This window comes from Diplotaxodon limnothrissa, linkage group LG3 (assembly GCF_057381915.1).
Source record: "Diplotaxodon limnothrissa isolate DT_005_m linkage group LG3, D_limnothrissa_male_GT1.1, whole genome shotgun sequence".
Taxonomy (NCBI): domain Eukaryota; kingdom Metazoa; phylum Chordata; class Actinopteri; order Cichliformes; family Cichlidae; genus Diplotaxodon; species Diplotaxodon limnothrissa.
In genome coordinates, this window is record NC_140598.1 from 63,905,415 (window position 1) to 63,931,762 (window position 26,348).

The 26,348-nt window shown below is 43.8% G+C and overlaps 1 protein-coding gene across 1 annotated transcript in view; it reads left to right on the forward strand.

Annotated features, from left to right (window-relative positions):
- Positions 1 to 1,222: 1,222 nt before the first annotated feature.
- LOC146636903 (kin of IRRE-like protein 1) overlaps positions 1,223 to 26,348 on the forward strand; it is a 36,881-nt gene continuing 11,755 nt past the window's right edge. The window contains exons 1-7 of the mRNA XM_085350400.1: positions 1,223 to 1,782; positions 2,500 to 2,576; positions 21,557 to 21,706; positions 25,085 to 25,234; positions 25,326 to 25,483; positions 25,609 to 25,759; positions 26,132 to 26,237. Coding sequence (XP_085206526.1) covers positions 1,223 to 1,782; positions 2,500 to 2,576; positions 21,557 to 21,706; positions 25,085 to 25,234; positions 25,326 to 25,483; positions 25,609 to 25,759; positions 26,132 to 26,237 — 1,352 coding nt within the window. The remainder of the gene's footprint in view (positions 1,783 to 2,499; positions 2,577 to 21,556; positions 21,707 to 25,084; positions 25,235 to 25,325; positions 25,484 to 25,608; positions 25,760 to 26,131; positions 26,238 to 26,348) is intronic.

Here is a 26,348-nt window from a genome sequence, read left to right on the forward strand (position 1 = left end):
ATTGGTGGAGAACTTGGGGGAGGGGTTGCTCCTGGTTGTATATATAGTTCAGAAATCACGTTTTGCTCCATCATAATCATAGTGTGGTTTTTTTTGTTTTGTTTTTTAAAGATGCCTCGAAAGCCATCTGTAGACAAGGTTTCCATTTTTGCAATTCTTTGCAATTCAAAAGAGGCCATAGTCCAAAATGGCAAAATAGCCACTCCAGCTGCATCAGTCTGGAAAGAGCTGAGTCAGCAGCTAGAAGACAAGATGTCAGCAAAGGCCCTGTACACTTTTGTGAAGCTAAATAGACACAACATCTGGTCAGCTTTGGAAATCAGTGATCAGGAAAGTAATAGTGAAGGAGAGTTAGATTCACATTGCATTTCTCCTGGACAAGAAAACTGTCAAGCTTTTGAACTAGAAGTCCCTTTTGAGGACTGGGTTAAATTTATTCCTGAAAAGGTTGAATACAATGACAAGTTTTCTCCTACCCAAAAAAGGGAATACACAATTTTGAAACCTGGCACTTGGACTCATATCATCAACGATCTTATATGGAAGAAGATCAAAAATACATGTACACTTGTGTTCCGTAGAGCAAAGGTCCATCCAATTGTCAACAATAATTATCTGGACATCAGAGGCGACTGTAAGGAGTGTCATGGCCAGTTAGAAATGTCATGTGACAGACAGCCAGCAATTAATAGTCCAATGGTGCTCCAGTGTTTCATGAGAAATACAGATTTCTCCCTGCACACTGGCCACTCCAAGCGGTTCATGTCTGGAAACCTGGGTGATCGCTAAAGAGCTGTGTGAGGGCAGAATGGAACCAGCTGTATGGAGGTCAGCGAGGGCAGCAGATCTGATGGATGTTGGAGATCCTGAGCCAAGCCACCTTCCAAATTTAGCCACTCTGCGAAAAGCCAAACAAGAGAGAAAAGACTTGGAATTAGGAGATAAGGACCCCATTGCATCTCTGCAATTGTTAAAATATAGTGTTCCTCACAGTGGTAGCATCCGAGATATTGGACTGGACAGGTTTTTCTGTCACTACTGGAGTAAAACACAGATGAATGTTTATAAGACATTGTCAAAAAAATCTCCCCCAACTGTGTGTTTTGATGCAACCGGTTCAGTTGTGAAAAAACTGCTGAGACCAAATGGCAAATCTGGCCATATATTCCTTTATCAAGGTATTCTGAAAGAAAACAATTGCCGCAGTGTCCCAGTGGTGCAAATGCTGTCAGAGAAACATGATGTTAATGCCATCACAAACTGGTTGACAGAATGGATTCGTGCAGGTGCACCTGTGCCAAAGGAAGCTGTGAGTGACTTTTCTCTGGCAATTCTGGGAGCTCTGGTCAAGGCTTTCACTCCTCATCCTGATCTGAAGTCATACCTTAATGAATGCTTTCATGTCCTTCTTGGAACCCAGTCTGCCAAACTCCCCTCTTGTTATATCAGGGTTGATGTTGCGCACTGCATCAAGATGATATGCCAGTGGAACTGCCTGAAGAAGAAAACACATCGTGTTAAAGATTTCTTTTTCAGGTCATTAGCAAAACTTCTTCAGTCTCAATGTTTGGACCATGCAAAACAGCTCCTACATGCTATCACTGTTGTGGCCCTCAGTGAGGCAGAAGGTGATGACAGTTCTGGAGCCCCTCTTCCTTCAGAAAGGTGCAAGAAATACTTGAAAGCCCAAATTGCTCAAGACTCCATCATCATTCCAGATGAACAGACGGAGGAAAGTGAGAGAGTGGATTCAGTGGATGAGATCCAGACTGACCTACGACAGTGGGTAACAGAAAAATGTGAGGAGAGCAGGTCACTTGCTGCAGCAAACGGGGATAGAGATAATATTCACTTTCTCCCTGAGATTATTCCTCATATAATAAGACTGGCAAGTTACTTGCCACTCTGGACAGGAATAATGGTCCCTCTCTTCCAAAGCACCAGCATCACAGCAAGTTCAGCCACTGTTGAAGCTGAGTTCAAAAACATAAAACATGGCCTTTTCAAACATGACAACTTGCCTCTTCGAGTCAATCGCTTCATTGCTCGTCATCTTTCCTTCATCGAGGGAAATATGCGGATTTGTTCTGCAAAAGAAAAGGTCAAAGATGAGGCAACAGTGGGACCACTGAAAGTCACAGATGCCAATTCTGGATCCATGACGACTCACAATGCAGAAGATAAAATAAAAATGGATGCTCACCCGTTTGTGGGATCTGATGCTGCCACAAACATTCTTCCGGCTGATGGGGATGCAGTTGAGAACTGGAGGGGCCTAGCTGTTCCACCCAAAAAAAGGAAGAGGACTTCCTACCTCTCTTCATGTACCGAATGGCTCCATGCAGATGAAACTTTTGGGGCCAAAAGAGTGAAAGTGGGATTATTAAAAAATGGAAACCTCCATCAGCCTATTAGATTAGGGGAATCGACAATCTCTGTGCTCAATACCTGTGCATTTGATGCATTTTTTCAGTGCTTATGTTGTGCCTTCTGTGACAGCTCCACATTTCAAAATGCTGTTCTGAAAGACAGTGAAAACCCAGTCCTGCAGCTGGTGAAAGCCATTGCCACAGATGGTGTGACCCAACAAACCTACAGGAGGAGAGCAGAGCTGCTTAGTGTAATGTTTGAAGCTGTCTCGTTGAGGTCTGCTGCGATCCAAATCGATGCTCAGTGCAATATCTCTGCTGTAATTGCTAAGACAATGAGGAACATCTCAAGTGTTTATTTTACCAAACACTGCTCTTCACAGCACTGCTAGCTCAGCAAAGGGATGACAAGGGAAGTGCCATTTGTTTCTCCTGCCATCCTGGTTTCCATGGAAAGTAATTGCTTTCCATGGAAAGATGACCACTGATGGTTTGGGGCATTACACTGCATACTGCAGGAGAGCTCCATGTGTGTGGGAGTGCTATGATGACCTGGGAAATGGAGTGACAGGAGCATCTGAAAAGAAAAAAATACAACCCCATGCTGTGTTATACACAGTATAATGAGTGCTGCCTGCATTTTTCTGTTTTATTTGGTTCATTACAGTTACATGTGTTCAAATGGCTAGTGTGTGTTATCAGTAAGTTCAGTTTTGCACATAAAGTTAAAGTTCTAAATTAAAAATCTTTTAACACTCTTTTCTTTGTCAGTCTGATGCATATTTGCTTTTACACACCCAGTCACCTTCACCTGTAGCCTTGAAAGTAACCGTTCCATTTTTCTGTCAATAATTTTTCTGTATTTGTTTTGTGTTTACCTGGTGGCTTAAGTCAGGGGTCAGCATCCTTTTCATTTCAAAGGGCCCCTTTTCCCCCTGCTGCTACAAAACCTGTCTAGAGCCTAAAAAAAGAAAGAGCCTATAAATATCTAGAAAATGAGTTGTTGTATCGTGTAAGCTATGGAAATGTAAATAAAAATGTTTATTTTTAGATTTGATAAGACAATGAATCATCAAAGCTTTATAACGAAAAAAAGTATTTGTTAAAATGAAGCCAGCTACGTGAGTCCTTTCCATAATAATTGAAAATTAGGAAAGATGGGCAACCAACTTGAAAATTACAGTAAACAGATTTGAAGCTAAGAAACATTAAATCACTTTTAAAAGCCTTGTACATTCAGTGAATAGTCAATGCAGATATTTCATAAAAAAAACAAACTGTTAACAGAACCCTTTCTTGTTGTCTTTATAATAAAAAAATGACTTACTTGGTCTTATAAGAGCCACAGTGGAGGGGCCGGAGAGCCACATGTTGCTTTAGAGCCGCAAGTTGAAGATCCCTCGCCTAGGTGCTGTGGAATATTCAGTTTTCTACACGTAGGTAACAACCTATCAAAGCAAACACTTCATTTTTTCTGAGACAGCTACATTAATAATAATGAACATATATAATTCAAAACAAAATCATAGAGGCCAACTGGGTATGTAAAAAATAATAATAATTTAGGTATACGTGAATCACTTCACATGAAACTCAGTTTTGCCACAGATAAAATAAAAACTTTAGCCTACCTTGTGTACGTTTCTGCACTAGTAACAAAAGAAATATCGACCTTTCCGCTGAATAAATTGTGTTACTAAAGTGTAAACTAATAAAAGTTAATATGCAGCAAGCCTAGAAAAAGTGCAAAACTCCACAGCTGCTGAAAGTCACTGCCACAGACACTGGTGTTATACAGCGTAGGCCGTAATAATTAAAATCATTATATCTCAGATACTGTAGCAGCACAAACGCTAATTTTACCTGCACAAATCACCACAAACGTAGCACTAAAAAAGTAGACCATTTTGGTTTGTTTTGGAGCAGTCTGGGGGGATGGTGACCTTTGAATGACCTATAAAATAATGTTTAATATCTCGGAAACCAGAGCAGCACAAACGCTAATTTTACCTGCACAAATCAGCACAAACCTAGCACTAAAAAAGTAGACCATTTTGGCCCGTTTTGGAGCAGTCTGGGGACCTTTGAATGACCTATAAAATAATGTTTAATATCTCAAAAACCGTAGCAGCACAAACGCTAATTTTACCTGCTCAAATCTGCACAAACGTAGCACTAACCGCTCCGCCTATTTGCCTTTACGTTTCAAGTGGTCAAAGAACGCGCAGGGTAGGTCTGGGTCCTGAACGCAAGGGGGCGCTCCAGCATCAGCGTAATCCCCGCTACTTACAGCGAGTCGGGAGGAACCAGCTCAGTGTGGAGACCTACTGAGCTGTGACAGCTACAGTAGGCCTGTCACGGGAATCCGTCACTAAAACCACTCTCCTACATGATGTGGCAAGAATAAGGACATGGGGTGTTTAGTCATCACAGTGGCATCACTGCGCAGTCAGTATTATTCTAATGATGTCGCTGCGGATTCTGTTGCTATAATAATAATAACAGAAAAACTAAAAACCCTTGCTGTAACCCAATGCTTGTAGTATCTCCTCTTTTATTTTAGGTGCACTGTGCTTATATGTTGGTCATAACAACATTAGTTGTACACTACAGCCAATGTCATGACATTTGACTATAACATCAGTTTATTACTCTAAGCCGTCTGGATTTACCTTAGTGTAATAATACGTTTCTGTTCAAACAGATGACCTCACGTTGACCTTAATGTGTACATGTTGATAATTTTAGGGTTACAGCTTATTTCATTACCTAATTCCACACAGTAAGCAGGAGAAAACAAGCAGTTCCGGCTACAGCAAATGTGTCAAAATGATTATGCCTCTCTAAGCGGGTTTATTTTTTTATTTTTTTATTTATTTAATACCCCCCCCCCCCTTTTTTTTTTTTTTACGGTGTTGGCCTGTTAAAGATCCAGAGGGAGAGGGAGAAGGGGGCAGTGCTGTGGCTCTGCTGACGTGATAGAAAGAGAGAGAGGAATGTGCCGCTAATGAGAATATGACGTCAAGTCGGACAGATTACTACACAACACCGGAAGTAGCGCGCAGGGTCATACTCAGTAAACGTTTACATTTATTGTATTTCACTATCATTTTTGTTTTTACGTATCATAGAAAGTTAAGAAGAAATTAACGGCATTCGAGCCGTTAGAATATTATTTCTACTCGTCTATTATTTGAAATGAGCTCTCACATTTTGTCAGAGTTCCCTAAAAAGTAATAGTAATGCAAATAAAAATCTTAAAGTCACAGTAAACCCAACAGTATAAAGACCTTTCATACAGTGCTTCTGAGTAAATGCTTAGGAAGCAATGACATAGCTACTTAAAACCGCCTGCTTCGAATTTTATTTTGTTTTGACGCTCTAACCGGAAGTAAGGTTTGTCATTGCCGCTCGCTTAGCGCCTCGGTGTAGTAGAAAACGGACTGCCGCTTGAGAGAGCAGGAGAGAGGTAAAGAAAAAAAAGCAGTGAAATGGTATAAAACTCGAGCCAGTGCAAGCCTAGTAAGGGGGAAGACGAGGAGGGACAACGCCAGAGGATTATTGTTCTGTCTGTAATTACCGTCAAAGTCCTGTAAACTCCCGCTTTTTGATGCTGTCCTCACGGAGGTTTGAGCCAATAACGGACTTATTGGTCGGCTGAACCATGCAGAGGCTGCTCCTCCTGAGTTTGGTGCTGAGTTTTCAAACTGGTAAGACTACATTTTCTCTTTCTTTCGAGCTCGAATAACTCAAATGTTTGTGTGTGTGTGTGTACATTAAGCTCAATGCACACCGAGCCTGTCTTTAGTTTTTACTGTGCGGTCTGTGTGTGTAGAAACTAACGAGAGGGGATCTGATATGATTTCATTCCCATATGAACCGCAGCGATGGATCACCTTGTGAGCGCGTGTAGCTACGTACGAGCACGCAGAACGCGCGCGCGTGTGACTGCACCGCGGCAATTACGCTCTTTTTTTTTTAGGATTATTGTCGCGACTACAGGCGTTCGATTGTGTGCGCGCGTGCGTCTAACTTGAACATGACTGGTGTGGCGCGCGCTCACCGGCCTAAATGACCTTTTGCGTATTTGACAAACTGCCAGCGCCGTTACTCAGACGGGTTGTGAGGCGCTGAGGACGTGACGGGAATGACAGTGATTGACCAGCGCTGCTCTACATGCCAGCAGCACTTCCACGCTGCTATCGCCTCTGAATGGCGTGTCAGTCAATGAGAGCTCTGCCACCATCTCCTGTAGTGATCCTCTGTGCTGAGAGGCAGCCGTCTCCCCCCCGTTTCCCCTCTGTCTGCCTCGCGCACACACACCTCTCTCCTGCTCTACCTGTGCGCCTCATCCATTTCACCCTCTCCTTTGGCGTCCTTTGTGCATTTAAGCAGCAGTAGCCGCCATGCATCTGCACCCCCTCCCAACACACCAACACACACACACCGTACCTGTGGGGTGCCAGGTATGCTATTGGCTTATGATAATCACAGCTGTAGCCGAGTTGCTAGGAAACAGGAGGCTGAAGGAGGATGAGGAGAGGATAATTTCTCTAAGCTACCTGTTTGATTGAGGCATATCTGTGTGTCTTTGTGATTGCACAGCCACAGCAGACCACCTATACCCCCCCCCCCCCCCCCCCCCCCCCCCAATACACACACACACACACCCCTTCCCTCACCTTGGATGACCGGGGAGTAATGCAATGCTGGCTGCTGGGCGGCCAGGAGACCACTTCATCATAGGTAGGGGGCGTGTTTGGAGGAAAGGAAGGTATAGAAAAGGATGATGTCACCTAGTCTGCCAGGCTTTGTATTTTTTATTTTTTTTGCTTCTGCTCAGCATCCACCCAGTAAGTGCTGCTGAGGGTTCACATAAGCACGCGAGGATGTACACGTACTAGGGAGCAGGTTCGTCTTCGTCTACATATTTGCCAACCGATGCGGCAGCACCACCACCGATCCCCCTCCTCGCCACCCTGACCCCTTGTTACTGTCACATGCCGTTCCCATTTCTCCCCCCTCATAAACCATTCAGTCCACATGACTGAATGTGCATGAGACACACTTGCTCGCAGCCTGTTTTACATGTGTGAAGCCCTGCGTCCCATTGTCTGCTACAGCTGTATAATCCATTATTACTCCACGCTGCGCTCTCAAACCAGGAGATATCTGCTCTCTGAAGGCTCTCCTCGCGACGTGATTAGCAGGGCCGTACATGAGAGCTCAAATGTTGCCCAGAGATTTTAAAAAAATTTTTGCACTGGGCTACAAAAACAGAAGAGGAGTTGACATAATCCAGAAAGAGCTGGAATTCATATCACCTCCAAAGAGATAACAGTTGCTTTCGGTTTGGGAGCACAATTTCTTTTGCTTCTGATCCCCACTCTTATCTCTTCATTAGATGGGTAAAACAGTATTCCATAGCCTGCAATTTGCTCACATATAATTGCCTGCTAGTGTTAATGATTGGATGGTTATTAGTGGAGCAGCTAATTAAAGCTTTGGAATATCAGAATGTTCTAAGGTATTTAAAGTCAATGCAAGCGTTAGTTTGTCTGTACTAGCAGCAGGAGTGATTGATTCAGGATCCCAGCCTTGTATCTACATACCAGCCTAGTAATAAGTCCTAAGCAAGCGCTGCCATTAATGCTGCTGTTAAATGTTACTGCATAATCAATCATTGCGAATTCGCTCCTTTAACTTACTAATGAGCGTTCAAGCCCCGAGGTTGGACTCGCAGCACTGCACCTATAGCCAGACCTCGGGCCTGAAATGCTGACGCGGACAAAGGCTCCAGTGCAGGTGTACCATTTGTCAGCCTCTGTCCTTTTGTGCACATCCAAGCCACGAGCTGCTGCTGCCTGTACTGTACTCTCCAGCCCTGAATCACACAGCCGGGCTGTGAATCACAGACCTCAGACGGATTCCTGTGTTGTCCTCAGCTAAGAAAATATTCACATGCTGGAAGAGTCAGACACACTCAGAGGGGATTTTACACCCAGAGAAAGAAGGGTTCCTCAGGGGTTGTTTGATCAGAGAAGCAGTGGTTCAACTGCAATATGTTAATGACTCAAAGTGGGCTGTAATAGCTCAAATAAAAATGAAGAATTGGGAAAGGCTCATAAAGAATCCAGTGTGGTGCTAAAACACTCTGTTAAAACTGCTGATTTACAACATTACATACATTCTTGCCAGTAATAATCTGTGGCATTTCCTCCCTCTGAATAAATTCACAGATTTCTTATCTCTGATTCAGGCATGGTTTCTTTTTCATTAGCATGGGAATATCCCATATCACACAACATATGGCGCTTTTTTATTGTCCTCACAATAAATAAAAGAAGGATTCTGTAGTTAGTCTGGGCTGATCTCACATAGACGAGCCTCACTTTTTAGCACATGAATGCATACTAGGAAAACAATATCCAGGGATCAAAAGTTTGCCACAAAATGATGCGATTCATTTGTTTCGACTCAGATGATGGCTACGGGAAATTAAAAAAAGAGAGCGCAGCACTAGTAACTGATGAAGAATAAAAGTTCCACCTACAGAAACTTGTCCTCCAAGTGGATTACCACTTTACACAACTATTTATAGCGATATGATGCTTTTTGAAAGCTCGCTGCTACGGTTTTTGAGGCTAACGAACCAGTTTTTTTCCCCTATACTGAGCTCTCTGTGGCTCAGAGTGTAGATCCGGAGTGACAGACTGTATGTAGCGAGGCAGAAGTCTGTTTTTAATTTTGATCCCAGTGAGCAGAGATATAGCTCTGCTGCATCCCACCGTTAATATGCGAATTGAGGTCACGGTTTTTATGTGATTCGAATGAAGCCTATTTACCAAAAAAGCATCTCTAATTGACATTAGCCACTGAAAGCAATCACTGAACCAGCTGTAATATAATGTACATGTACGCCCGTTGTTCCCCATTGGGTTCCATTCAATCAAGAAATTCTTGGCATCTCTGTCCCCCGCGGGTGTTTGTCAATGTGTGACATGTTGATTGCTTCTCTCAGTTGATATGTTTGTTTAAGGGCATTCCTCTGGACACGAGTGTCCTATTATGTTTTTTCAAGTGGCGCTCGGGAGGAGGAACGTACTCGCTTGCTCTCGGATGATCCAGCGAAAACCTCGAAGAAGTATGCAGTTGGATAATTCGCCGTCAGACTTGTGGTCCGAGATGAATTCGGTCAAAAGCGGGCACGCTTACTTGCAAGCATCCTCAGCAGCTATGCACGTAAATGTTCCTCAAGTGAAGCCCCAGGATTTAAAGGCCTCATAATCTGATTGTGTTTGACAGGCCGGCGGCCAACAAGTTATAAAAAGAAAAAAGAAAAAAAAAAACTTCCCCTTAAAAATGTTTCTTTATGCACAGTCCCCCGAGCAAGAGAGAGGAACACTTTATCACATCTGACTGAATCTATTGGCCTTGTTATTTTCCAACATGGCACAGCCACATTTCTGTAGCAAGAAACAATTTGAGGTGATGGAGGGGTTACAGGAAAAAAAATAGAAAAAACCCCCAAACTTTTGGAAGGCAGGAAGGGGGACAGAGAGAGAGGGGGGGGTCGTCCTTTGGGCAGGTGGGTGAAGCAGGAATCGAGAGTGATTGCACTCTTTTTTTTTGTTTGTTTTAGAGGTGGTGAGGTGGGTGGGTGGCGGGGCAGTATTGAAGTGTAGGACGAGGTTGTGGATGAAAAGAAAAGCGAGCCGGGAGTGAGGAGAGAGGGACCAGGACGAAGGAGGAGGAGGAGGCCAGCGGCATAGAGAAAGGGACTATTACTCAGGCTTGACTGCTCCCTCAGTGGGGACAGCAAAGCTGCTCATTCACACAGAATATGGTCGAGTCCGGTTCAAAGGCTACGTTTGCGCTGGAATCACAACTGATTGAACCCACATCTGAGGTGCCAGCCGAGCGCTTCCCCCGCTCCGTCCCCACTGAGGTTAATTGCCATTAGCCGGTGTCGCCGTTAACTTTCTTTTCTGCTCGTCTTTGACTTTCTGTCTCAGCGTGATCCCTTTTCTGCTTACCAAAGTTCATTCTTTCTCGCTTTCTGTTCCCTCCTGGACTTCTTTTTTTTTCACTCCCCTCCCCACCTCCACCACCACCATTACTTCTTCTCTTTCCATCTACCCCTTTCTCTCTTGCTCGCTCTCTAATAAGTTCCAGATGTGGTTCTTGCATTCCTCTGGTCGGTGGAGAGAGAAAGAGACGGGGTGGGGGGGTGGGGTGGGGGTAGGGGGTTGGGGGAAGAGTGTATGAGTCGGGGAGGCAGTGGGGGGAGGGGACAGGAGGAGAAGCACATGAATTAAAACAGGGAGCACATGATGAGGAAGAGGAGCCCATGTACTTTATCACACAAAGAAATGTGTGCTAGAAAACATGCACACACACAGAGGGAGAGCGTGTTAGTGTGTCTGTGTTTTTGGGGGGTGCGGGTCCTGTAACCTCAAAAGTTTTGGGACATTCTCCTCCTCCTCCTCTTCTTCCCTCTCTCCCCCGCCTCCTCCTCCTCACCCCCTCCCTCTTCAGGAATGTGGCCTACGCTGATGATGTCACTTCATTTCTCTGCTCTCCCAGTTTCTGCTGCTCAGCAGGGACAGGGTCTGAGAGAGAGAGAGATTTGACTTGTTCCATCCATCTTTCCTTTATGATAAAAGCATTAGGGTCAGCCGTCCAACTAAATCGGTTACCACAGCGCGGCAACGCTCGCTGTCCTCATGTCATCGACTATAACAGCCCGCAGGCTAAAATGTTGCGGACTGCAAATAATGAGCAAGCCGTCTTTTAGTTATAATAATCATCAATGGCTTCAGAGTCGAGTCCTTAAAACAATGTTCTGCGCGTGCTTTACTTTTGTCAGACTACAGCTGCCAACTTAATGCTCTACCCTCAAGGCTATGTTTACCATAACCCAGTGTGCCCAAGTTCTTAGAAGCAGATTAACCCAATTTACATTTTGCCAAGTCATCAGGAGTTTATATGAAGACACACTGTATAGCCAAAAGTACGTGGACTTCAACAATTTAGGGCAGGGGTGGGGAACTCCAGGCCTCAAGGGCCCGTGTCCTGCAGGTTTTAGATCTCACCCTGGGTCAACACACCTGAATCAGATGATTAGTTCATTACCAGGCCTCTGGAGGACTTCAAGACATGTTGAGGAGGTAATGTAGCCATTTAAATGAGCTGTGTTGGATCAAGGACACATCTAAAACCTGTAGGACACCGATTCTTGAAGCCTGAAGTCCCCCGCAACCCCTGCTTTATGGAAATCTTTCTTCAAGATCTTGGGCGCTGATGTTTGGCGATCTTCCAGTTTATCCCAAAGGTGGGGGGTGCAGCTGATTGGATGGAGGGTTCTGTGCAGGCTGGTCAAAGTTCTTCCACAACAAACTGATAATGTGATAAAGCTGGAATGTGTCTTTCCCAAACTGTTGGCAAAAAGGTGTTTAAAACACCACTGCGTTATTAAATCATTTTCTCTAACTGGAACGAGTTAAAAAGAACAAAAACACAAGTGCACTACAGTTTTGGGGACTATACCAGCTGTTGACAAAGTCTATTGCTGTTTTGTGTTATTTTTTTCTTCCATGCTTTTGCATCATATTTGACATTTTTTGTACGTCGTCTTAAGAATCTGACTAGGTAAGTAAACCATGAGTCAACTGCAGTTGTGGAACAGCTCAACATCTTGCTGTTGGAGTCTGCTGAGTTGGCCACCATTTGTTTTGTTGTCTTTTGGTGGGAATGATTTTTAATTTTTTTAAAAATTTTATGTTATTTTTTAAGTTTTCCAACTGCATTGCAACATATTGCCTAACACAAATATTTGGCCCACGTAGAAAGCTACGATACAGATCAGTGAGTTAAAAAAACCAGATGTTTGCTTTTGTGAAAATCGTTTTCTGTATTTCTTATCCTCGTCCCAGAAATCCTCGCTTTCTAGTGTGTTTTGGTATCTGCTGCTAACAAAGAAGCTTTCTTTTCAAAGAGACACGAGATACTGGAGGTGATATTGGACAGGGGGGAAGGGGGTGGGGGTATGTATGAATATTATTACACTCTAGCAGGTCAAGGCCCCCAGCTTTTATGGGATGCTTTTACTGACAGATGACATTGCAAGAGGCTACAGTACATACCAATAAAATTAGATTGCTCTGGATTGAATTAAAGCAGACCTTGGAAGGGCTGATTTATTGATGGGATGCTGCTTGTAAAATAGTCTTGCTGGATTCTGTCTCTGCACCATACTGTAACACGAGGTGGATTGAGGGACCTTGCCTGCTTGCCCGATCTCGAGGATTTCGGAGGCAGTGTGGCTGCTAACTATCGTCAATGTGGAACCACTGCTGGGAATCACAGGTTCATTATGATATTGATTGTGCCATTTGAATTCGGTGGCGACCCATGTGGCGCAAGCTACACAGTGCATATCTGCAGAGTAGCAGCTTGATATGTATGTATCCTCTTGTTCCAGCTTATCCAGAGGACAGCTATTGTTAGTTCTGCTCACCCTTGGTTACAGCAGAGTATCTTTTGTCAGTCGCTCGGCACGCTGGCTGCACAAAGGCTTGTGGATTACCAGCGACAGGCCGGCTTTCCAGCGATTGAGCATATTCATGTGGCCGTAATGTGTCAGAAGCCTCATCCGTGAATTATCATATTACCCACTAGTGATCATAGGGTTGCCATGGCCACTGTGTCTATCATTGTGTCAGTGGTCCTCACTGGGCTGTAGCCATGGTAACAATGTCTGTAACAGAGGTTTGGTACAAATAAAGCTCTTCAGATGTGAAATGTATGAGTGGAGCCCCAGAGAGTGGAAGGGTGGCACACGCACACTTTCCCAGCGCAAATATTCATGGAAAAACGACTCTGCACACCTTCACAGGAGCGCGTGTGCACACAGTTGTATCAAAAACGGGCAAACAAAGACCGAGGAATAATTTTCACCCCCCCTCTCCACCTGCTATTTCCAAATAAACCTGCCTCCAGAAGAAGAAAGATGTGCACAGAGATAGAAAGGGGGGGATAAGGTGGAAGGTGGAGGGGAGAAGGAGTAATAATTTCTAAGTAAGATGCCTGCCAGACAAAAGAAAGTGAATAAGCAATGAGGAAGGGGCATGGCCACAAAAGAGAGGAAGAAAAAGAGGGGTCGCTAACTGCAAGTAAGGGGGAGGACGGCTAGGTAAGGTGACAGAGGAAAGGAGTGAGCGGGCAGACAATGCGGCAAACAAAGGAAGGAGTCTCTGAGTCTTTCTGTTCTCTCTCCCCTCTGCCCTAATCTTCCCTGTGCTCCGTCCCCACCTCCAGGAGACACCTTTGTGTTTGAGTGACACGGTGTCAGCAGGCGCAGCGGGTCGCCTCCTTTCATTCGCTGCCTCTCTCCATCTATGTGACTTGCTTGTTCCTATAGCGCCGTCACCATGGTGATGGGTTATTATGGCCATCCTGCCAGGCGGCCATGTTGTTGAAAGAAGACAGGCACAGGTGGTAGAGTTCCCACAGCCAGCTAAATAAATGGAGAACGTGAATACACTTGAGTTAGCGCTAAAAGCTTTGGCTGATTTATCAATTAGACATTAATTGATCGTAGTTTTGATAGTGGAAGGTTTGTTTTAGTCTTTAATTTTAATATTTGAAACAATCTGAGCACTGCAGGGTAAAATGTGCTATAGAAATGAACTATTTAAGAAGGGAGGCGTTCAGCTGCGTAAGTATCAGGGTTTGGTCTGAGGATAAACTGAATCTGTCTGCGCTAGGTTTGGGTGATATGTTTTTGCCCAATTTGCCAATCTGACATTGCCTGTCCAACAACTGGTGACTACATATATGTTTGAAGAGTTGTGTGTGCAACTGGTGCTTTGCTTCATGGTATTTAATATTGACCAGGTCTACACAGGACTTCATATGCTAGTCTCTATCTCAATTCAGCAAAAAGAATGGAGACTTCAATTTAGCCATGAGTTTTCATGGAAGCAGATCACTCAGTTAGTATAAAAAAAGCACGGTGAGCTGATTATCTCCTGTCAGGCCATGGAAGATTATTAATTTGGGTTATGATTATCATTTTTTACTCAATGTCCAATCACAGTGAGGGGAGGAAGGCGAATTCTATACCAACCAAACGTCACATCCTGCTTGTAACAGTGCTGAATAAGATTGAAGGATATGTTAATGTCACTGTTGAGTGGGTCTACCGCTGCCTCCATGTGCCTGAAAAGCACTTACTAGATGGGCCAAACACATGCTTCGGTATACACATCCCCTCAGTGGAAATGTAGCAATGGAATAGACCAGGATTTATATGGCAGTTTTCCTGTCTTACTGATGACCCAAAGTGCTTTAGACGACAAGACGTTTCATCTCTTGCATCACATACATTTTGTGCTGGCAAAACTTTTGAAGAACCAAAAAAAGACATAAAAATACTTATTATATTTCAGTGGCATGTGATGGGGATACATGAGGTGAGTAATAACAAACACACAGTGTTATTTCAGTATCTTAAACACTGATGTGGGTTCAGAAATACACAACAGGTGCTTCCCTGCTTATTGTTTGAAAGAAATAAGTAGTTTTAAAGAATCACCATAGACTCACATGTGAGTATATTTTATTGACCTAACAAAGAGACAATTAATAAATACATTGAATAAATATATTTATTTAATGTAATTAAAAATTCTTGCCATTCATCGCATATAGAGTAAATTAAAATGTATGTAGGCTACATAGTCTGAGTATTTTTACACGGTGCGGTAGGGCTTTAAAACCTCATATATCCAAATCAGTTTTTCAGGAAGAAAAAACAAATATGATCACAGAGCGACACACACACAGCTACATGTACGCTATATACAGCAAACAGCGAGAGGGTGAGCCAGTGCGACTCCTATGGCTGCAACTTTGTCCTGAAACAATGATGTCATCCTCCATCACACTTCACAGCTCGGTGTCTGTGGACCTCGCCGTCTCTTTGTTCTCCCGCTCCTGCATCTCATTTTCGGCAGCCCCTCCATAGCACCAACGCATCGGCCACACACGGCGGCGATATGGAATTAGAGAGATAACAGAATCAATTTAGAGGGGATTGATTAATGGCGAACAGAGAGGGAGTGAGGGCTGAAACAGAGAAATAATGAGAGCCCAGCATAGCCGTCTGGCTATTAATTGAATAGGTGGAGGGAGGATGAGGTCATTGAAAAATGTTTTTTCAGGAAAATGGGTGTACCAAGCACGAGGGAGGGTTTCATCAGACACAGATGCACATACGCGGGTGCGCTCGTAGACGCGTTTGTACAGAAAACTTTTTTTGGGCAGTTACTTTACACGTCAGCTGTTGCTATGGTGACGCAAGTCCGTGATCCAGCCGAGGCGGGGGATTGGCTGGAGGAGAGCGAGGGAGAGGAAGGCAGGGGGACTTTGTCGGAGGGGTACGGGGAGGGGGCCAGACACAAAGATAATTAGATCGATGCATAACAATCCATACAAATGGCTTTTTATTTAATAGCATCTAATTCAATGAGACTGAATGCCACCAGTCAAGCCTTTGCCAGAACTGTGGATTGCATGGCATCACTTCCAGCTTTGTCTCATATCCCACTGAGGTGAAGCAAACGTGTGTTTAAAAGGTGCAAACAAGTTTTGACAGTCGCCACCTAACAGCAGAATGTGCGGCACTTTCAGAAATGGGGGACGTATAAGGAGCACACTCGCTAAAAATAGCTCTGAACGTCTTTGCTCGCATAAACCTTTTCGGTGATTTTCAAATGGATGGTTCATTACCTTGCTATTAAAACACCATTGCGTGGTGCGAGAGGTGCTCCCGGGGGAAACTGCTGTAGTAGTTCACACTGTGGCGATGTGTGGCCATGCTTTTGGTGAGTCACCCGACGAGGCAGCATGCGCTCGCCTTTGGCTTTGTGTGTGCATTGACAAGCAGAGGTTGGTGTCTCAGTGTCTGCAAGGGGCTGTTGTCCTTAGCCCCAGATTAATCCTAATCCCTTTCCAAACTTTGGCTAGGGCTGTACTTAATCCCAGACCAAACCGAGACCTATTCCCAGCGGAGATGAAGATGCGCCGCTGGCTTGATGGTTTACGCCAAGCTGTGGTGTGATCCATGTTCAGGAAACCGCCTCTGTGTGTCAATTATATGGTTGGGGTTTTGAGTGGTTGTGTTTATGTGTGTGTTGACAGGAAATGGTTTGCCCATGTGGCGAAGGTTAGGTCATCCTTGCAGCCTATTTGTGTGCGGGTGCGTGCGTGTCTGCAAGCATCCCTTTGTGACCGTAGTTTGTGTGGGGACAGGGTGCTCGGAGTCTCCCGGTGGTGTCTTGGGGATCGGTGACTCAAAGAAATCAGGACACACTCTAAATTTGTCACTGCAGCATAACCCACATAATGAGAGAATACAAGCTCTCTTGCATGCACTCTCCTGTCTTTCCTTCACTCTGGCTACTCGCCGCTTGTAGATTTCCTTCTTTAAACACACAGAGACGAGCACATACACTCATGTTGACAAGTGTTAACTGTGTAATATGGAAATCAGAAGGCGATGAGCACATGTTTAAATGAGTCAATGTTTTCAGTCTTCAGCCTTTGCATGGGTGTTTTCTCTGCAGATTGTGTAGCCTCCACTCAGGAGTATTCAGTTTGGATTATGTTTTTGGTTTACTGAGGGAATACCTTCAGCTACCGTAGCAGAGGTGGTGGAAGGAAGGATTTACTTGCCCTCAGGCTACTGTCGAGGTTGCGGGGTAGTTTAAACCCAGATAAACTCTCTTTACACCATGTATAACTGAGAAAGGCTTGTCACGCTTTTTAAGACGCTATAAATCCACACTCCGCATCCCAGTAATTAGCTTTAGAAAAGTGCAACTTTCATTTAATTGGGGTGCATGCAGGAAAATTAAAGAACAAATCTACCATCAAAAATCTGCCATCGACAGTGATCTTTTTTTGTAATGGCAGGCAATATCCAAGCTAATTCTTCCTTTTCTACCTTAATCACCTCTGCATTAATGTTTTATTTACATTAACTGCTCAAGGCACACTGGATCTTTACACACTGTACCATCTCATTAGATCTGGCGTATGAGAAACAGATTCCAGCCACTCCTTTGATTTATCTTGTGCAAAGAGAGCATGCCACACCAACGCACTGCAATCAGCATTTCTTTATTTCCAATGGAAACGAAGACGTTGTTCATAATGACAATCCCACTGAGACTTATTATCCCTGCTGTGTTTTCTGTGTTTCGGCAATAGACTGTACAGACTTTTTTATGAAATCTCCTGAAGTCTTGATGGCAGTATTTTGGTTGCTGTCAGGTAGTCTTTTTTTTCCTGGAGCCAAATGTAAATATATTTGGACAATAGGGCCGCCACAAACGATTATTTTGATAGTCGACTAGTCACCGATTATTTTTGCGATTAGTCGACTAATCAGATCATGCATCCATTGGACGTAAAACGTACAAATAAAATACTGAAAAAAGCCAAACAATAACATTTTAAGTTATGTATATATCATGTTTAACCTGAGTAGTGAAAGACAGCGGTGGGTTTGAAAACGATTTGCCAGGTGTCCAGTGTTCTCACTGGCTCTAGTGAGCCTAGAACCCCGGCTAGCTATCGAGCTAGTGGGTAACAGACGTCTCCGAAAATGTCGGAGCGCTTTTGAAAATATGTGGTGTCTTGATAAACTGAGCAGATATTTGAGGTTTACACAGCTACATTCTCGCCTGAAAATACGTTAAACGTTTATTTTGTCACCCAGAAAGAATAATAAGAGTAACATTAAAACTAACTAGCTGCCACCATTGTTGGAAACTGAGCAGGGCCGCGCTGGGCCACCCTATGAATTCTGGGATAGGTTGGGCCACGAAGTATACATCCGACCCATCCTTCAAATCTGGAGAAATGAAGGGCGCATTTGTCGGAGTCTTCGAATTTGGACAGCCTTCGTCGTGTCGCTGTAACGTAATTGGCCTACAAATGTGGGCAGAGGAGGATGTGGTTCCTGAATTTGGACACAGCTACGATACCGGACACAGCTTCTTCTTCTTCAGGGGCTTAACAGCAGCTGGCATCCTTGTACATGCAGTGCTGCCATCTTCTGTTTCAGTCCGTTATTACACTCTAGGATATCTAAGAGCATCTAGCTCAGTCTGCATGTTTTGGTACTCTTTTGGCTGTGTGGCTACACTCCAGACATAGATACCTATTTGAGACTTTTACTCACCAGAATTAAAGCAGACTTTTTCAGCAAATAGATCTATTGCACAAGAAATTCAGCTGACTAATTCCATTTTGGAACATGTATACAAAAGCTGGATGTAACCACTGTTACACTGATTTTACTCGCTGATTCTTTTGTGAAGCCCAGATCTTTTATTGGCTTTTCTTAAACGTCTTGGTTTTTTCAAACCGGATATGATGTGAATCCGACTGTGAAGCTGGGGAACGCCCTGTTCTCATTGCTTAAGAACTTGCAAATTGCAATCAGCATACCCTAGTTTATCCATAGGCCTTTGTACTAGTACAAGCCTTTTAGCAATGTAAGGAGTCTATAACTGTAGCCCATTAGTGATAATGCAGGTTTTCAGAACCTGGAAGCTACATCCATCTTTTATATACCGTCAGTGTTTTAGAACCAGCCTCCTGATGGGAGGAACTGTGGGCACTTAATTTTTCAGGTTCATTTTTCACTCGCAGTGTCTTCTGCTTGGTTTGAGCACATTGATTTGACTGTGCAGCTTGCAACTTTGCTTGATTTTTAAATCACAGCAATGAAAACCCATTAGAAAACAAACAGATCTAAAAAGAACATTAATCTGGCATTGCGTGCACGGGAGTATGTAACATAAGTTTTTTTCCAACGAAGCTGCACCCACTTCAATCAGTCAGGCAGCATACAGAGAAAAACATGGATACGAATCTTTAATAATGCAAATAACACAAACGTGTTTTCGTGTGTGTTAATGAGGAATCTGTTGCTTACGGTAAGAGGATATTGAAGGATGATTTCCGGCCCTTTAAGAATTGATGTTCTTTTAGTTTCAAAACAGACAGATGTAGATTCTAGTTTGATTGTTGATTTGTCAGCGTTAGACAGCAATCACAAGTTCCTTATTTATCTCAACACAGTGAGTCAGGCTTGTATTGAGTGCCCATTAGGAGGATCATGTAGCTTTGGACTAATGTGCTTGCTCACTACTGAGAGATGACTTTTCATTATTCTTAGTTAAAAGCCTTTAATTAAGAACATTTTACTCCCTTCTTCTCATGGCCACTCACTTTTGCTCTGTCATCTTTTTTTAATCTTAATTCATCGATTTAGTTCTTTGGGGTCCTCAGGGAGCAGATTAAGGACTAGAATATGTTTTTTGGGGCAACACACTGAATTATTCTTGGTATGCATGCTGCAAAGCTCCATCTGCATCCAGTTCCCTTTTCACCGTGTATCCTTGCACACCTCCTTTATCTTCAGAATATTAATGTGCTGCACTGTCAGGAGCCATTGTTGTGATTGGTACAGAAATCTTTTTGCATGACTGGGTTCTTTTGTATTATCAGGCATATTGAACCTCTGCAGATCACACCAAATATGACATGATGGGGAGAGAGTGCATGTCTGTGTTTGTGAAAGGGATGGGGAATGCGAGAGATGGGCACTGAGGGTCATGATGGGGAGGCAGGAGGTGGGGTGCGGAGGCATATGGCAGTTGTTAAAAAAAGTGAGAGAGATGGAAACCTTTGGAAAAGCGCTGGAGGGCTCAAAGAGAGTGTGAGGGAATGAGTGAGAAAGAGGGTGTAAGGGAAACAGAAGGGCAAAACAAGTGATAAAAAAAAAGTGGAGTGGACAAGTGAGAAGAAGAGATGGAAATGGCAGAAGGTGAAGAAAAAAGGAGTGAGGGGAAAAAGCGAGAGGAGAGAGAGATGGGTGAATGGGGGGGTGAGAAAGAGAGGGAGAGAGAAAGTGCTAGAGGGCTGATATTTAATGTGATAAATGAGTTGTGACAGTCCACCTCAAACCCCCTTCCAACCAGCAAAGGAGAAGCAACACAGAAATAGAAAGCATTATGGGTAAAAGGATATATACGGCGTTATGTATGTAGATAGAAAGAGAGAGGTGTGTACACACTGTAGGAAAGGAGAGGTGGAGGAAGCAAAAGGACAGTTATAGACAGAATTATAGATGTACAAAGTGAAGGAGGCGAGTGGGGATGCATACATATACACCAAAAGCAGGGAGTGACGCGAAGCAATTTGGGTAAAGGACGTACAACGTTACAGAGAGAGAACAGAAGAAGAGAGGCAATGACAAAGGAGGAGGAGGAAGGTGGGGGCTGGGGGGGTGTACAATGCAGCAGTGGGTTAATGATCTACAGTACGAGATTCTTCGAAATAACAAGTGGGAGAGAGGGAAAAAATGGAGGCGAGAGACCGAATGGAAAGACTGAAGATTTGAAGCAAATCTTGCAGCGGCTGTCTCTCGTGTATCGTACGTGCACCATGTCTTCAGGGGACACCTAATTACAACTCGTCATCGTACTGCATGAAACAGTGGCTGAAGCCCCCCCCCCCACACACACACACACCCGTTTTCCTCATGGTGGTAGTGGGCTACAAACTGGAGTGAGAGAGTGTGGTAGACAATGACAGCCACTGTAGTTTTGGTTGGGGAGTGGAAGCCTAGGAGATGACTCATAGGCAGGAATGAAGAAGGGAGAAACAAGAGGGAAACGAGAGGGAGGATCGGGGAGTTTTGGAGAAATAAAAGCCAGGAGTGAGGGAGAAAAGGGGGTGTGAGACACCCTATGGCTGAAGTTGTCAGTTTGATCTCCTCTCGTGAGTGAGCGTTGACTGCCTCTTCCACTTCATTCTTTCTCTTTCTTTCTTCTCCAGTTCTGCTCTGATTTGCTCTTTTCTGACACCCCTGTCTCACCACGCTGTTCTTTACTGCCCTGCACTTAATGCCCACGAGCCACTGTGTGATCAAACGTGGTAATTATGGCCTTCCGTTGCTGCTGGGAGAATAAAGTTTGAATCAATTAGCCATAAAAGGTATAGGCCGATACACTTGAACGAATGATTTTTACTTAAGCTTCTCTTTAGAGTGTACACATAAAAATATCTTATAATTCCATAACTTATCCCTCTGTTTTCTCCACCAGTTTGGACAGCGAGATTCTCTCAGGAGCCAGCAGACCAGTCGGTGGTGCGGGGCCAGAGGGTGATCCTGTCCTGTGTTGTATTCAACTATTCTGGCATTGTTCAGTGGACCAAAGATGGCTTGGCTCTGGGCATTGGAGAGGACCTCCGAGGTGAGACATCATACAGCCTCCCGAGGCCCTTCTTTCACTCAGTTAAGCATGTGACTAAGATTGTTTTATTATTAAAGCTGATTCTGATATCTTTGGATCGCAGCAGCTCTCGGGCTACGTTTCATGCTGCGTCTTTAGAGAAGCAGAAATTTTGATAGTGTCTGGACTTTTTCCCCCCCCCTGATTCTCCATTCATGAGGTGTCTGGCCTACAATATTTACAGTACACATGGGTAAAGTTGTACTGTGCTATGGCACCGAGCTAAAAGTGGGACTGCAGAAGGCATCAAGGTGCTACAATTGTTTAGTTTCTTTTTGTTTTGTTTGTGTGACTTTTTCCGACAATCAGCAAAAATTGGAAATGCACAAACCAAAGTACATGCAAGGCAAACGGGATGACTGAATTCCACCTTAATGAGAGCTTCTGCACCTGCCACAAAGTCCGAGTAGTAGGGCAGTTATTGGAATAGCTTGATAGCATGTTGAAAGGCTATAGAAATAGTGCAGTGATTTGCTCTTAAAGTTTGGAGGTTTTATTAAAAGTTCTTTAAAGCCATGTGAGTCTCAGCTGTGCTTTGGGCTAAATGTGATCATCAGCACAAAACTACCGTCTATGATGGCCTCACAAAATAAAATAGTTAGCAAGACAAAGTTGCTAGAAGCCTGGCTCCAACATCATGGCCTTGAAAGGGTTTTTCAATTGGACTGGTTAACACTGAGGACTGCCACTGATATTTGTTTTTGTAATGAATTAATCTGCAGAGTACTTTCTTGATAGGGTAATGAATCGCTTTGTCTAAAAGTAAACTGGTAATAATTTCCATAACCCAATGCCACATATTCACATGGTTTTAGTTGACCAACAGTAACCACCAAACATCATCCATTCAGTGTGATGCTGTGTATGCTAAAGAAAAACAGTTAGACTTTCACCGGGTCTATGCTGTGGCATGGTAGAAACATTGTTGCTTTTGTTTCTCTTGTGGACTTTGAGAGTTTTGTTAATAAAGCCACATTGTGAATGATACACTCTTGCTCAGTGTTACTAAAGCCTGTCTCATTGTAACTGTGGTATCTACTGGTTACTAAGTGTTTTTGCTGGAGAAAATGTTGGTTACAGGTGTGCCTGCGCGAGTTTCCCACAGTGATAAAAGAGGATACTGTCATATTAAAAAAAAGACACAGATGTCGCATCACTTACTGTTTATTACACTCACAAATATCCTTTTTGATAAAGTTAAGGCTGGACCAAGTATAGGCTGATAGGGGCTCATTTCATTGTTGGGCTGTTCTCCAGAATCCTGCGAGTGTCTTTGCATTATAATTCAAAGCACCTTGAGGTGATTTGTTGTGATTTGGTGCTGTATAAATACACCAGAATTGAATTGGAATCAGATTGTTGTGGCACACTGTGTACATCATTCAGCTTATGATATTTTTAGCCATTTCCTCCACATATCTTCAGTTTTTTTGATGGGAATTTCTAAACTCCCTTGGGCAGGTTTTGTAGACACCCTTCATTTTGACTAAGGAACATCACCACCTCTGTATTATTAGCAGTGGGTGACACTGATTAGCTGCCTGCTGATTTTTATTGAAAGGGCGATTCATCGCTATATACGTAACCCTCCTTCTGTTATGAAGCTCTCTGCCTGTACTGTTTCCATTTTTACCTCACATGATTCCTAGTCTGATTTTGCCTGACTTGGGCAAAACTCGGGGGCAAATGATGCATCTCATCGCTTGTTTCTAACATTGTCAGAACTGCACTGATTAGCCCAAAGGGACTAATGCTGGGGCTGTGCAATTACTGGTCTAAACAAGTGGGTACATTTTTAACTGATTGGTCCAGAGGGGCACTGCATCATCTGTCTCATGTTGTTGCCTTGCATTTGTTGTTATTGTTTTTCTGCAGATGTTGTCAATTTATAGTGTACACATTTTTTTCTGCTTGGCTCTGGATTACTTTTGTTTCACCATTTATTCCTCTCCTCTCCTCTCCTCTCCTCTCCTCTCCTCTCCTCTCCTCTCCTCTCCTCTGTCATCTTATTCCTTTGTGACCTTCCCATCTAAGATCCCTTGTTCCTTTCTTTCTCCTTTGCTCTCCTTCTTTCAGCTGCCACTGTTGCACTGAGGCCTCTCTCATATTCTTCTTTTAACTTGTCGGGCTCGTCTCTCCTTAGCTTGACACACTCTTATTTCATCCCCTCCTCTTTCTGTCATCCTTTCTGTCATTTCTTTCTCCTTCGGCCTGTCCTTGTCTGTCCTGCCTTTTCCTCATTCCTCCTTACTTTAGTTGATTCATATTATTACTGTAACAGTCTAGTGCCTAAAGCTTGAAAAACAACCCCCCCCCCCAAAAAAACAAAAACGTGAATGAACACTGGCCACTTAGTGCACACATACTCTCACTGTGTGTGTGTTGTTTGTGTATGGAGCACTGTCCCTCTGCCCCCCACCACCATCCCTGCTTCTCTGGGCTTTTCATACGCTTTCTCGCCCTCAACATTTCACATGCAAATGCACGCATATACAAGGCACACGCATGCACAAATGCATGCAGAAAGAAGGACGCGCAAGGTTAGGCGAGCTGCAAGGCTCAGTTCAGAGGCTGCACATGCAAACGGCAGCAGAGATCTATTTTTTCACATGTGAACTACGTCTGGGCAGCAAACATGAATTCTGCACCATGGACTAGAGTCGATGTGAGTCCTCTAAAACGTTGCTGTCATAATGCATTCATCTTTTCCCCCTGCTGGGTAAAGAGAGCAGGGATGCCACCTAATGGTGAGAATGTATAGTGTATTGTCACACAACTGGGTTGTATGCTGGATGGGGGAAGGGAAGATTACAAGGCTGTGTCTCGTGTGTGTGTTTTACTGTGCATGCGCATCGTGAAACTAAGTGAATGCATGCTTGTTTTTTTTTAAATCAGTCACGTCATGTGGCCGTGCTTTGCTCTGTTGTCCTTTACGCTGATGGTTAAAAGGTCCAATTTCTACCTCACGTATGACACATATCTGATGATTGAAATCTGCGTGAACTTCAGCAAGCTGCAAGATATTGCAGAATATGTTGGGCCCTTGAAGCATGTGACTATGGGTAGTTAGTATTTGAAGGTTCAAATATAAAAGATGAATAAAATAAAAAAACATAAGCACACAAGACAACATTGATACGTGGGAATAGATTTGAGACTACAGCTAAAATGTCAACATAAGAGTGGAAATACAGATTAAAAATGTCCCTGTTGCTTGTCTTTTTATTGTTTTCAGATGTGCCGGAACCCTAAACAGATATACAAAGCAAGCAATAATATAATATGCACTCTTTGTTTGTTGTGAAGCTATATCCTTGGTTTGTGTATGTGTGTTCCCAGCCTGGCCCAGGTACCGTGTGCTGCGGGTCCAGGAGTTGGGCCAGTACAACCTGGAAATTCTGTCAGCTGATCTGTCCGATGACTCCCTGTATGAGTGCCAGGCGCCAGATGCTGCCCTGAGGTCCAGAAGGGCCAAACTCACTGTCCTCAGTATGTTTGTGTGCATCTGTGTCTTTGCACATGACTATGGGATGCACGCGAGACGGTGTTTGGTTCTAACTGCGCTCTTTTTCTGCTGCAGTCCCCCCAGACGACCCAGTGATTGATGGGGGTCCGGAGGTACTGCTGAATGCAGGGGAGTCCTACAACCTGAGCTGTGTGTCTCGAGGGGCAAAGCCGCCCTCCATGATCGAGTGGCTCAAAGATGGTTTACCTGTGGAGGGGGCTAACAGCATCACTGTAAACCTAAAAAGACAAACCCACACATGAGCCTGGAAATACTGAACACACATACACAGTATCTGCAGTTCTAACACTCCTATATGTGCGTATCTCTCTCTGTCTTCCTATCCTCCAATCATCAGGAAGTGCTTCCAGACAGGAAGCGGGTGACCACACGGAGCGATCTGCCTATCCAGCCGGTTGACACCGATACTGGGAGGAACTACAGCTGTGTGGCCACCAATCTGGCTGTTCCCACTGGCAAAAGCACAACCGTCACTCTTAACGTGCACCGTAAGCAGTGATTTTCTTAATACAGACAAGTTAGCAAACTGAGAAGAAAAATAATGTATTCCACATCTCATTCAGATTCCTTGACTGAAGGATAAATACATATATTAACAGCAAATATTGACTACAGAGACAAACACAAATATAATGACTGTTCCCCCTGCTACTTTTATTATTATTATTTTTATGACAAAAAAGAACAAGCATCATAATTTTGAATGTATACCATCTGCCACCAGATAAAAGCTTTTATAGCAGCTATTAAGTAATGCGCGGCAGCCATTTTGCATCAGCCTGTCCTCCAGATTGCTGCATGCATTAGATGTGCTAGGGCCTGGTCTTATGTGAGTCTCTTTTGCTCTCTCTCTCCTCCAGATTCACCAATAGTGACCTTGTCCATTGAGCCTCGCTCTGTCCTAGAAGGGGACAGAGTCACTTTCACCTGCCAGGCTCACGCCAACCCTCCTATCATGGGCTACAGGTCGGCTTCATTCTCATTTTCAGCATGCTTCTTAAAGTAGCTGCTACAAAGTCAAAGTGACAGATTTTAGTTTCAAACTAAGTTATGGTTTCTTTTAAATCCACTCCGTGT